The sequence below is a fragment of the Rutidosis leptorrhynchoides genome, chromosome 4 (assembly GCF_046630445.1).
Source record: "Rutidosis leptorrhynchoides isolate AG116_Rl617_1_P2 chromosome 4, CSIRO_AGI_Rlap_v1, whole genome shotgun sequence".
Lineage (NCBI taxonomy): Eukaryota > Viridiplantae > Streptophyta > Magnoliopsida > Asterales > Asteraceae > Rutidosis > Rutidosis leptorrhynchoides.
Genome location: NC_092336.1, coordinates 626,816,603 through 626,829,238, shown reverse-complemented (window position 1 = coordinate 626,829,238; position 12,636 = coordinate 626,816,603). Strand labels below are relative to the sequence as shown.

At 33.7% G+C, this 12,636-nt stretch overlaps 1 protein-coding gene across 1 annotated transcript; it reads left to right on the top strand.

Annotated features, from left to right (window-relative positions):
* The first annotated feature begins 4,002 nt into the window (after positions 1-4,002).
* LOC139839836 (pyrophosphate-energized vacuolar membrane proton pump-like) lies at positions 4,003-12,116 on the top strand. The gene is made up of 8 exons (XM_071830006.1): positions 4,003-4,346; positions 6,479-7,053; positions 8,341-8,720; positions 8,810-8,896; positions 9,604-9,934; positions 10,572-10,982; positions 11,066-11,125; positions 11,679-12,116. Exons 1-8 carry the CDS (start codon positions 4,106-4,108, stop codon positions 11,883-11,885), a joined length of 2,292 nt encoding a protein of 763 aa, XP_071686107.1. The 5' UTR covers positions 4,003-4,105; the 3' UTR covers positions 11,886-12,116.
* Positions 12,117-12,636: the final 520 nt, after the last annotated feature.

Below are 12,636 nucleotides of genomic sequence, written 5' to 3'. Positions count from 1 at the left end.
TTTTAAACACACCTGATCTGGTGTACTTCAGAGGGTAAAACATGAACGTTAAGGCTTGTTACCGGGTGCCTACAACTTATAGAATACTTTTATACACTTGCGAGTGTACATATATTTATAAACGGAAATCTTGTGGTCTATTAAGATATTGAAATGATTGTTATGATAAACCTATGAACTCACCAACTTTTTGGTAGACACTTTAAAGCATGTTTATTCTCAGGTATTAAAGAAATCTTCCGCTGTGCATTAGCTCATTTTAAGGATATTACTTGGAGTTATTAATGGCATATTTTGAAAGACGTTGCATTCGAGTCATTGAGTTCATCAAGATTACTATTAAGCCAAATTATAGTTGGATGTATTATGAAATGGTGTGCATGCCTTCAACTTTCGTTGTAAAGAAAGTTTGTCTTTTAAAAACGAATGCAATGTTTGTAAAATGTATCATATAGAGGTCAAATACCTCGCGATGTAATCAACTATTGTGAATCGTTTATAATGTATATGAACGGGTCCTTTCAATATACCAATAGTACATACATCTAAAAGCTGTGTATTGTACGAGTACGAATACGGGTGCATACGAGTAGAATTGTTGATGAAACTGAACGAGGATGTAATTGTAAGCATTTTTGTTAAGTAGAAGTATTTTGATAAGTGTCTTGAAGTCTTTCAAAAGTGTATGAATACATATTAAAACACTACATGTATATACATTTTAACTGAGTCGTTAAGTCATCGTTAGTCGTTACATGTAAATGTTGTTTTGAAACCTTTAGGTTAACGATCTTGTTGAATGTTGTTAACCCATTATTTATTATAACAAATGAGATGTTAAATTGTTATATTATCATGATATTATGATATATAATATATCTTAGTATGATATATATACAGTTAAATGCCGTTACAACGATAATCGTTACATATATGTCTCGTTTCGAAATCATTAAGTTAGTAGCCTTATTTTTACATATGTATTTCATTGTTAATACACTTAATAATATATTTACTTATCATTTAACATAATTAACCAAGTGTATCAATATCTTAATATGATTCATATGTACCTAGTAAGACGTTGTTATAACGATAATCGTTATATATATCGTTTTCGAGTTTCTTAAATTAATAGTCTCATTTTTATGTATATAACTCATTGTTAAAATACCTAATGAGATACATACTTATAATAAAATCATGTTAACTATATATATAACCATATATATGTCATCGTATAGTTTTTACAAGTTTTAACGTTCGTGAATCACCTGTCAACTTGGGTGGTCAATTGTCTATATGAAATCTATTTCAATTAATCAAGTCTTAACAAGTTTGATTGCTTAACATGTTGGAAACACTTAATCATGTAAATAACAATTTTATTTAATATATATATAAACATGGAAAAGTTCGGGTCACTACACGCCAAGCTCCATGTGTTGCCATACCTTGCCTTTCTCTCTCTAAGGGCTCTCTCTCACACTCTCTCATTTTGATAACATTAAATACGTTTATTTGTGAATTATGCATAACAAAAAATATTAGACGCCAAAAAAATATATGTTGAATGTTGAAATATATTTTAATCATTAGAGCGTTCATTTCTTTTAATCCTATTTATAGTATATTTAGAATACTTCTAACACATATATACTTTTATTTATTCATATAAAAAGATAATAATCATTTATAGTCTTCATTCAGAATATTTATTAAACAAATTATTTTTGTTAATAATGAAGTTCAATCAAAACTTTTAAATCTTTTAATTTTGAATCATTTGAAGTTTAATCACTTTATTTTATCAAATGCACACTAAATACATACTAAATACTTTATTATATATATATATATATATATATATATATATATATATATATATATATATATATATATATATATATATATACTTACTAAATACTTTATTATGCAACTTAAAAATAAAGAGCTAACAATATATTTTTTTTTTATCTTTAACGAAATATATGAAAATGTATAAACACTATTTTAGTGCAATACATAAAATACTAAAGTACGATAAATTTTGAGAAATCTATAAAAATTAACAATTTAAATACACTATCATCACTATTAAAACAAGATTCACCATCTGATGTAAAAAATTAACGATCATACAATAATTTTGTCACACTATTCGTTTTTTTTCTTTCAAAAAGATAATTTTTTTAAACCACGAAAGAGTAGGGGAAAAACCAAAGGAGTCTGCCCCATTTACAAATGAGCAGCAGCATGCAGAGCTGCTATACACGAAGCTACAACAATGTTATCCTACAGACTTGAAACCACGTAATCCAACTTTGGGTATAATTACAATAAAACTAGATTGAAAACAACAAACAATGGCTTGTTGCAGAGCCTGCAACCTGCACTGAATCACATTAAGAACTCGAGATGTAGCTTGAGGAATCCGTTAGCCAAAGAAGCCAATCAATCTTTCTTTTTTTGATGCGTAGCGTCACCCACTCGTAAGATTTAAGATGGATTTCCATTAAAGCATCCGACCCATTCCAAGATTTGTTGGAGAAGACCTTGAGGTTGCGATTTTTCCAAATGAGATATGCAAACGTCCATTCAATCGCCTGCCACAATCTTGACTCGAATATCGATAACCTCCTAGTACAATTCCCCTGAAAGGCTTAACTTAAACTCAAGTTTGTAACCCCTCTGAAACCCAACCAATTATACACTCTTTCCCACACATCCATTGCATATTTACAAAAGAAAATCGTATGGTCTACGAATTCAATAACGTTATCACAAAAAGGACATAATAAAGAGTTAAGATCGATACCCCTTTTGTCAAGCTCTACACGTACCGGGAGGCGTTGTCTTAAATGCCTCCAGATAAATACTTCGACCTTTAGTGGGACGGAATTATTCCTGAGAGACTCCTGTTGATTCAGCTATGAATTACCCAGAACCGAACCATCCAATTCAAATAGTTTGGTGAGATCCTTGGTGGTAAAATGACCATTGTTTAAAAGCTTCCATTGCCATGAATCACTCAATCTGTGCCTTTTAATCTAAGCCGATAACCTGTTAGGTTATGTCAGCAACCTCACTTTGAGCCCGACCAGTTGGGTTACACCTCCAATTCCATCTGAGATTGCAGCCTTGATCTGTCCATTCCACTCTATCACGGACTGAGGCATTTTTATCCAACTTCTTCAGATGGTATAATTGCGAAAACTTTAGCTTCTGAGGTACATATCCATCAGCTATGGCTCCTCCGAGAACAGAGTCGAATCACCTTCACCGATTTCCTTGATGAAAGAGCTCCGAAAACCCTCCACATACTTCTCTATCTCCCAGCCTGCACGAACAATGTTAACCCATACCCCACCCTTGCCTTGCAGCATGAATGAGACACCTGAATTAGTCACACTATATTTTTAACAACTCTCATTTATAATATATTTTTTCTAGCCATTAATTTCTAATACAGATTGTATTTAACTATTTATTATTTTATTATCTTACTAGACAATTAATTTGAATTTAATTTATGAGAATTAGTTTTGCACATGAAAAAAACATGTATTTAAAAGATGGGTGATGATATGTACATAACCTCAAATTGTTATGTACCTAATCATAATATTTTACAGTATTATACAGTACAACACTGTAAAGCATGAAAATTGTGTAGATAACAACTTTAAATTGTGTAGATATCATTTCCATTTAAAAGACATAAAATGGTAAACTATACCCTTTAATTGTATTTTTAAGCAAAAAATGAGTAATAAGATAATACGGCACCACTACACCACACGTCAGCATAATTTTACCCAGATCTGAAATGACCAAACATCAAATAATATACCTCATCTAAAGCACAAAATACATCACCTCAATACGACGACACTCTGTATTTAACACTTCTTACTCTGTACAAAGACATGATCAACTTCACACACCCGCCCAGTTGTCTCATCATCATTCCAAAACCCCTCTATATTTATCACTTCGAGGTCTCACCATTTCATTCGCCCAAAAAGAGAGATATATACAGGATACACCACACATATATCTATCTATATATATCTATTCGTTCTGATCTAATTTTCCGGCCAAAATGGGGACCACGATCCTCTCAGATCTCGGCACTGAAATCGTTATCCCAGTTTGTGCAATTATTGGAATCGTATTCTCTCTATTTCAATGGTACCTCGTTTCGCAGGTGAAACTCTCGCCGGAAAAACCTTCCGGCGACGCTAAAAATGGTTTCACTGAATCGTTGATTGAAGAAGAAGAAGGAATTAACGACCATACAGTCGTTCAGAAATGTGCTGAAATCCAAAACGCTATTTCAGAAGGTAAATTATTGAATTAGTTACATACATTTATTATTATTAATTAAAAATTATAAATTAATGAAAATAATAGTATTGACTGCAATTTTATATTTAGTTAGTTGTAAGTATGTTTGAATTTGCTCGTGACTATGTGGTTTGGTAGTGACTTTTAGGTTTGAATCGAGATCTGGTTTTCCATTAGTTAAATACTAATTCAATCTTAGTAACTGCGGTGGCTGTTGAATCGATGAAATTTATATTTTTTAATTTAATTATACTCGTATAAAGTTATCTATATTTTATTAATGTACACGTGTAGGCAGAGTTTGATTCAAGTTTCTAAATATGATATGAATCTATAATATAATGTTAAATATTTAAAAAATATTGTAGCTTTGAGCTTAGACATTGTTCAAATCTGGGATCTTGCTGGTTGTCAGTGAAATTATTCTTTTTTTTTTTTAATATTAATATTAATATTTGTATTTAATTATATATTTTAAACTCATTTGGTTGTGTGTTGAGAGATCTATGAGCTAATGTTTATGGTTTAATAATGGTTTAAAATGTGATTGCATATGATGTTGTTTGTAGATCTGGTACTATAAAATATGGGATAGTATGATGAGTGTACCATTTCATTTATGATTTGTGTTCCAGAATGAAACAATATATGAACAAAATGTGGATAAAGCTGTAAAGAAAACAAGAGACTTGTTTGGTAGTATGTGTTTGGGACCAGTCATATTTCAACTCTTCTGCTAATATGATTGGTTCAAGAAGAAATTATAAATGAAATTGCTAACTGTTATTATATGGACATAATGAATGAAAATGTGACATTTTTATATATATTTTTACTGATCCAACATGCAACAGGGTGACTTTGTTTTACCATTCAATGTCACATACTTTACCAGTTCATACGGAAGTATGCAATCTTCTATCTATACATACATACATTATAATAAAGCGCGCCAATAATCCTACGTGTCAATTTCTCAATTAATTTGAATTAAATTTGCACATGTGTAATTTTTTAAATTAAACTGGATTAAATAATATTTCTTAATTAAATTTTATATATGTTAAAATTTACCTACCATACTTATCATGAATTTAAAAATATTTACAAATTCTTATACAATTATATACATATACATACGTTTAGAATAATAAATATTCCTAATATATCGATTCTTTATAATATACTGATTATATGTATATAAAAATCTAATTGATATCTATTCCATCGGTTGTGTTAGTTGTACATATATTATAATTAATAATTAATAAAGTCATGAATAGATTCTAAATTTTAGAAACAAACACATACATATCTAGATATACAAATAAAAATCATATAAATCACTTCATCACTTTTAAAATAAAAGATAAAATGTTTTGTACTTTACAGTTTTTTAAACGATCTATCTTATTATGAAAATAATTGTGTTACTAACAACACAAAATTTAACAAACATCGGCATGTTTGATAAATTTAACAAACATCGTCATGTTTGATAAATTTGTCATTTGATGACTTTTATCTATCATGTGATACAATATTCTCATACAGCCTAATACGCCTCCTTTCATAAATTTAGATCAATCGCAAAAATATATAACATATCCTCAAATCACGGGCTAATAAAATGTTTGGCTTTATAATTGATAATTTCGTTAGTTTTTACGTTTCCGTACAACCCACGGGCTCATAAAACTTTGGATAAATTCATGAATATATAACATATCTTCAAATCAGGGGCTCATAAAATGATTGTTTCTTATAATTGATATTTTATTTAATTTTTACGTTTTCGTGCAACGCACGGGCTCATAAAACTAGTTTGTATATATTATGGTAAAAGACAGTTACTTTGCATGGATATGTAAACTACTGTAAGCATGCTATAGTTTTCGTTCATTATGCTCCAACTACACTATGTAGTATTTTTCTTTTTTCTTTTTGAATTTGGTAATATTGGAATATACAAATTGGATTGTAGCTATGATGTATAGTTATGTTAAAGTATGTTCGATTAACAACAATACCTTTTTTGTATTTCATTTATCTTAGTGATTTTAGTAATAATAGCTGCACTTGGTCCTGTTATCAGATATACTTACATTGTTTTTCTTGATATTTTCAGGAGCAACCTCGTTCTTGTACACTGAATACCAATATGTTGGTGTTTTCATGGTCATTTTTGCTGTTCTGATCTTTCTATTCCTTGGCTCTGTTGAAAGTTTCAGCACCAGTAATAAAGTATGCACATATGATGTCACCAAGATGTGCAAGCCTGCTCTAATGACAGCTGTCTTCAGCACTGTTGCTTTTGTGCTTGGTGCCGTCACCTCAGTCGTATCTGGTTTCTTAGGAATGAAAATTGCCACATATGCAAATGCCAGAACTACCCTTGAAGCTAGAAAGGGTGTCAGTAAGGCCTTCATTGTTGCATTCCGATCTGGTGCAGTCATGGGGTTCCTTCTTGCTGCAAACGGTCTTTTAGTACTTTATATTATTATCAACCTATTCAAGCTTTACTATGGTGATGATTGGGAAGGTCTTTTTGAGTCGATTACTGGTTATGGACTTGGTGGTTCATCTATGGCACTTTTTGGTAGAGTTGGTGGCGGTATTTATACAAAGGCTGCTGATGTTGGGGCCGATCTTGTTGGCAAGGTCGAAAGGAACATCCCTGAAGATGACCCTAGGAACCCAGCGGTAAACGGCTTATCTTTTATAATTAAAATCTTGTATTTGTATATGTTAAGAATAATACTTGCAAATGGAAGGGTTGGGTAATGGTCAAATCTGCAACGGGTCACCTGTTTTGCATGGGACATAACAGCCTGGGTGGGTAACACTTTTTTGTTGATTCTATTAATTTCTTTTTAAATAACCATGGTTGCAAACGGCGGTTGCGGTGGCCGTTGCGACTTTTTGGTGACTAGTCTGTCTCGTTTCGCTCAAAACATCATATTAGTTGCTCAATGCTAAAAAGTCAGGTCAAAGTCAGTCAACTTCGGTCAAAAGTCGACTTTTTTATTTGGCCTTTGTTGTAGTGTAAACGAACATCTCAAACCTATTTAAATATTAGCTGGGAAAAACAGACTTAATTTGTATTCTTTAAAGATAATCTAATAAATACACTATAATCATAGAAAACAATGTAAATAATAACTAGAACTAAATATGATAACAATAACATTAGCTGGGAAAAACACCATCTCGGCCGACTCGACCTTTTAAGTTTGTGACCGACTCGTCTTCATCTCGCGTCTTTTTCAACCTTGTAAATAAACACAACAACTGCAACAACAACAGAACCCAATACCACCTAGGTGGTGTATGGGGAGGTGAGATGTAGACAATCCTTCCCCTATCCGAGAAATAAAGACAAGTCATTTCTCTACCCAGAGTAACTCAAAAGTAGAGAAAGTCATCCCTCTCTCAATTCGACGGATAGGGATTCGACGGATAGGGAGATTGCTTGAGTGGACCTCCGGCCAAAAAAAAAAAAAAAAAATAGAATTTAAAAATAAAATAAAATAGAATAAAATAAAAATAAAATAAAAGTAAACTAGAGACGCCATGAAAATTGTAAAATCAAATTTTCATGGGTTTTGACTCTGCCTGAAATTTACTTTAAGCTCTAGGGGTCAGTCAAGTCGCCAATAAGTCGACGCTTGCTATTGACACAATAGCTAGACTTAATATTTAAATCTAAATGACTTACCTTTTAATGAAGCGAAGTATAAGTCTGTAGATTGATTTTAAACGTTTCAACCCTGTTCTCTGTTAGCTAAATTTTTAATTTGACCCATGTAACATTAAACACAACCCAAATCAACCTAGTCATCAGGATGTGGTTCAAAATTGCCACTTTGGTGTTATATATCGTGTACACACACAAACACACTACCTGATTAAAAAATTTCTACTTATATATTTGCTATAATTCATTTGTTTTTGGGGTTAATTTAGCAATGAAATGGTAATTTGCTGCAGGTTATTGCTGACAACGTGGGAGACAACGTGGGAGATATTGCTGGTATGGGATCTGATCTGTTTGGTTCATATGCTGAGTCATCATGTGCTGCTCTCGTTGTTGCATCCATTTCATCATTCGGGACCACTCACGATTTTACCGCAATGATGTACCCGCTCATCGTGAGCTCCGTAGGCATCATTGTGTGCTTGATCACTACTTTGTTTGCTACCGATTTCTTTGAAGTCAAAGAAGTAAAGCAAATCGAGCCATCTTTGAAAAATCAACTTATTATTTCAACCGTGCTGATGACTATCGGTATCGCAGTTGTTAGTTGGATTGCTCTTCCTTCTAGCTTCACCATCTTCGATTTTGGAACCCAGAAAGTAGTAAAGAACTGGTATGATATTGTTTGAATGCTTATTTATTATACTTATATAGAATATGAGAATTTTTCATGAAAGCTTACATTTTGGTAATATGGTGCAGGCAATTGTTCTTGTGTGTTTGTGTTGGTTTGTGGGCCGGTCTTATTATTGGATTTGTAACAGAGTACTACACTAGCAATGCTTACAGGTACAAGTTTATCGTATATATGCATTTGCTGTATTATTTTGGCTGTTTTTTGCTGCACACTAGATATAGATTAAGGGAATGTTATAGCAAATAAAAGAATCTTGCGTAAGTTCACGGAGGGCTTACCGTGGGGGAGAAAGACCCCCTAGGGAATTCAAGGATCTTGAATTCCCTAGGTTTAAAAGTGTGTGTGTGTGTGTGTGTGTGTGTGTGTGTGTGTGTGTGTGTGTGTTCTTTTTCCAAATAATAGACATAATTACTGAGATAGTCACTGTGATTTCACTCAAATTGCTGAAATAGCCCCTGGGGTTTAATTTCAATCTATTTGGTCCTCGTGGTTCTCAAAATGTTACTGAGATAGTCCCTGTGATTTTACTCAAATTGCTGAAATAGTCCATGGGGTTTAATTTTAATCTATTTGGTCCTCGTGGTTCTCAAAATGTTGCTGAGATAGTCCTTTTGTTGCTGAGATAGTCCCTCCGGTTTCACCAAATTGCTGAAACCACAGGGACTATCTTAGTAACAAAAGGACTATTTCAGCAACATTTTGAAAACCACGAGGACTATCTCGGTAAAAAAAAACTCTAGGGACTATTTCAGCAATTTGGGTGAAACCACAGGGACTATCTCAGTAATTATATTAAATTCAGTTATAGTTGCTTTAAAGTAAAGACTAATAATTTGAATTAATTTTGACTTTTTCTTAGCCCTGTGCAAGAAGTTGCGGAATCTTGCCGTACTGGAGCTGCAACGAATGTTATATTTGGTCTTGCTTTGGGATATCAATCAGTTATCATCCCGATTTTTGCAATTGCAATCAGTATTTTTGTTAGTTTTAGCTTTGCTGCTATGTATGGTGTTGCTGTAGCTGCACTTGGGATGCTGAGCACCATAGCAACTGGTTTAGCCATTGACGCGTATGGTCCCATCAGTGACAATGCTGGTGGTATAGCCGAAATGGCTGGTATGAGCCACAGAATTCGTGAACGAACCGATGCTCTTGATGCTGCTGGTAACACCACTGCTGCTATTGGCAAGGTACGGGTCTGGTTGACCTATTTGACCCGTTTCAGTTATCATTTTTCTCGTTTCAGTTTTAAACCCGACCCATTTGACCCGTCTAAAAAATCTGACCTGTTTGACCCATGACCCATTTTGACCCATTGCCCAACTCGACCCAACCTGGCCCATTTGGACCTGTTCATATAAATCTGACCCGTTTGGCAAATGACCTATTTCAATACAAAACCGTTTTGACCCTTTACCCAAACCGACCCAACCTGATTCGTTTGCAAGGTATGGTGATTACAAAGACTTTGTTGTTACATCAAAAGTTTATTGCATGGTTTAGCAAACAAGTATCATTTCGTCGCTGATATGAGTGTCCAAACCCACAACTTTTGGTTCAGTTCTGTCCCGAGTCACATTTTGTAGCAGAAATTCGGGCCGAGGACCGGACCGAAATAGCTCGGTTCAGTTCGGGACGGGTTCGGTTCCTCTTTTTTTACGCGATATGCACACCCCTAAAGTTGATGGATTAGCTACTTAATAACTTGTGACCCGATTTGCTAAAAGTAGTTGGTTATTCATATCACTAGTGTCATTGCATTAGCAAACAGACTAATGGTTCTGTTTTTCCTTTCGACCTGATTTTGATTTTCTTTTTCTGCATCAGGGTTTTGCTATAGGTTCTGCAGCTCTTGTATCCTTGGCTCTTTTCGGTGCATTTGTGAGTAGAGCCGAGATTACAACCGTTAACGTTTTAACCCCTAAAGTTTTCATCGGTTTGCTCGTGGGTGCCATGCTTCCATACTGGTTTTCGGCCATGACAATGAAGAGTGTGGGGACCGCTGCACTTGCAATGGTTGAAGAAGTCCGTAGACAATTCAACACTATTCCCGGTCTCATGGAAGGTACCGGTAAACCTGATTACGCCACCTGCGTTAAAATCTCGACTGACGCATCCATTAAAGAGATGATCCCGCCTGGTTGTCTTGTCATGCTAACTCCCCTTATTGTTGGGATCTTATTTGGCGTCGAAACACTTTCTGGTGTTCTTGCTGGATCGCTCATCTCTGGTGTACAGGTACTTGTTAAATTCATCTTCTTCTTTTGGTTGACTTTGATTTAATCAATTTTTCTAAATTCTAACTATTTGATATGATACAGATCGCTATCTCTGCATCAAACACTGGTGGTGCTTGGGACAACGCTAAGAAATACATTGAGGTAACAAATGGTTCTGTCATGGGTCAACATATGTCCATGTGGTTGAGTTAATGCAACACCTTTTGTCTGATATTTTATATTTTTTAACATATGATTAGTGTCAAACTGTAGTAGTTCAAATATACCCTTTCTATCCCATATTAATAGTCCAATATTCCTTTTTAGGACGTCCTAATTTAATAGTTCACTTCCATAATAGATAATAGATAAGAATAATGGGATAAATTTCTTTCATGCCCTTACTTTATGTATGTAAAACAAAAAGGTTAGTAAAAAATAAGGGGTGAAACTGTGAAGTTATCAAAAAGTACACTGTGATTATGCCGTTTCATATACTGTATGTTTCTTGTTCAGAGACTATTAAGTTGGGACGGAGGGAGTAGTAATTTTGACCGGGACAATTTTGGCCAAGTTGACTTGTTTGACCGATTTTGTGTTTCACTAACTTTTTCTTGTTTGGATTGTTTGCTGTTGTGTTAATGATAAAGCATAACCCTAATCCACTTGGTTACAAATAAATGAGGGGAACTTATTCATATTCTTTTGTTTTTAGGCTGGTGTTTCTGATGCGGCTAAGGCTCTTGGACCGAAAGGGTCGGACGCTCACAAGGCGGCTGTGATTGGAGACACCGTTGGTGATCCTTTGAAGGATACATCTGGGCCATCACTAAACATTCTGATAAAGCTCATGGCTGTTGAATCTTTGGTGTTTGCTCCGTTCTTTGCAACCCATGGGGGCATTCTGTTCAAGTATCTATAGATTCAACATCATGACGACAATGGTCTTTGGGTGGTAGGCACATCATTTCACCTGTTTAGTTATATCACATCATTTATAGCACATGCTTAAAATTTGTGGGAATGTCTTATTTTTGAAATTTGTTTGGCACTTGATTAGCAACTTCATTTTTGCTTTTGAGATTTTGATGATTACGAAATGTGATGTAGCTATTTTATTCTTTTATGTCATTGTTTATCTGAACCATTAAAATACTAGTCCATCTCATCTCATGAATTTTTGCCTAAAGGGTATTTTTTTGAAGTGGTTTTGTAGTTTCAGCATGTAGCATGAAAAAATTAACAATAACACGTATATATGAGCACTATAAATATCAAGTTAAGATCAATCAATCAACGTATATATTATTAGCAAATAGCAACTGAAATGACTTGCAAGATCACTTTGTTATATCAACATAAAAATGTAATGTAAAGGTCGATAGTACATTATTACGTTATACTTTTTGGTTTTATAACCGTTATTTTTTATTTATCATTTTGTCTTAATAAGAGTAAAATTTTATCTCGGTATTATACTATACTAAATACTAAATATGGACAACGCCCACCAATCATATCTCGCCACCTTGCCTGAAAACACTGTAGCTACTGTAGCAATCACTGTAGATACTGTAACAATTTTTTTTTTTTCCCCTTACCACAATGGAGTATAATTTTTTTTTTCTTTCCCTTACCACAATGGAGTATAAATATAAATCCATAGATAAATA

Excerpts from the sequence above, each read along its gene's own strand:
- LOC139839836 (XM_071830006.1), top strand. The coding sequence starts at position 4,106 with ATGGGGACCACGATCCTCTCAGATCTCGGCACTGAAATCGTTATCCCA. Across the intron at positions 8,897-9,603 it reads TACACTAGCAATGCTTACAG|CCCTGTGCAAGAAGTTGCGG; the intron begins GTACAAGTTTAT and ends ACTTTTTCTTAG. Across the intron at positions 10,983-11,065 it reads CGCTCATCTCTGGTGTACAG|ATCGCTATCTCTGCATCAAA; the intron begins GTACTTGTTAAA and ends GATATGATACAG.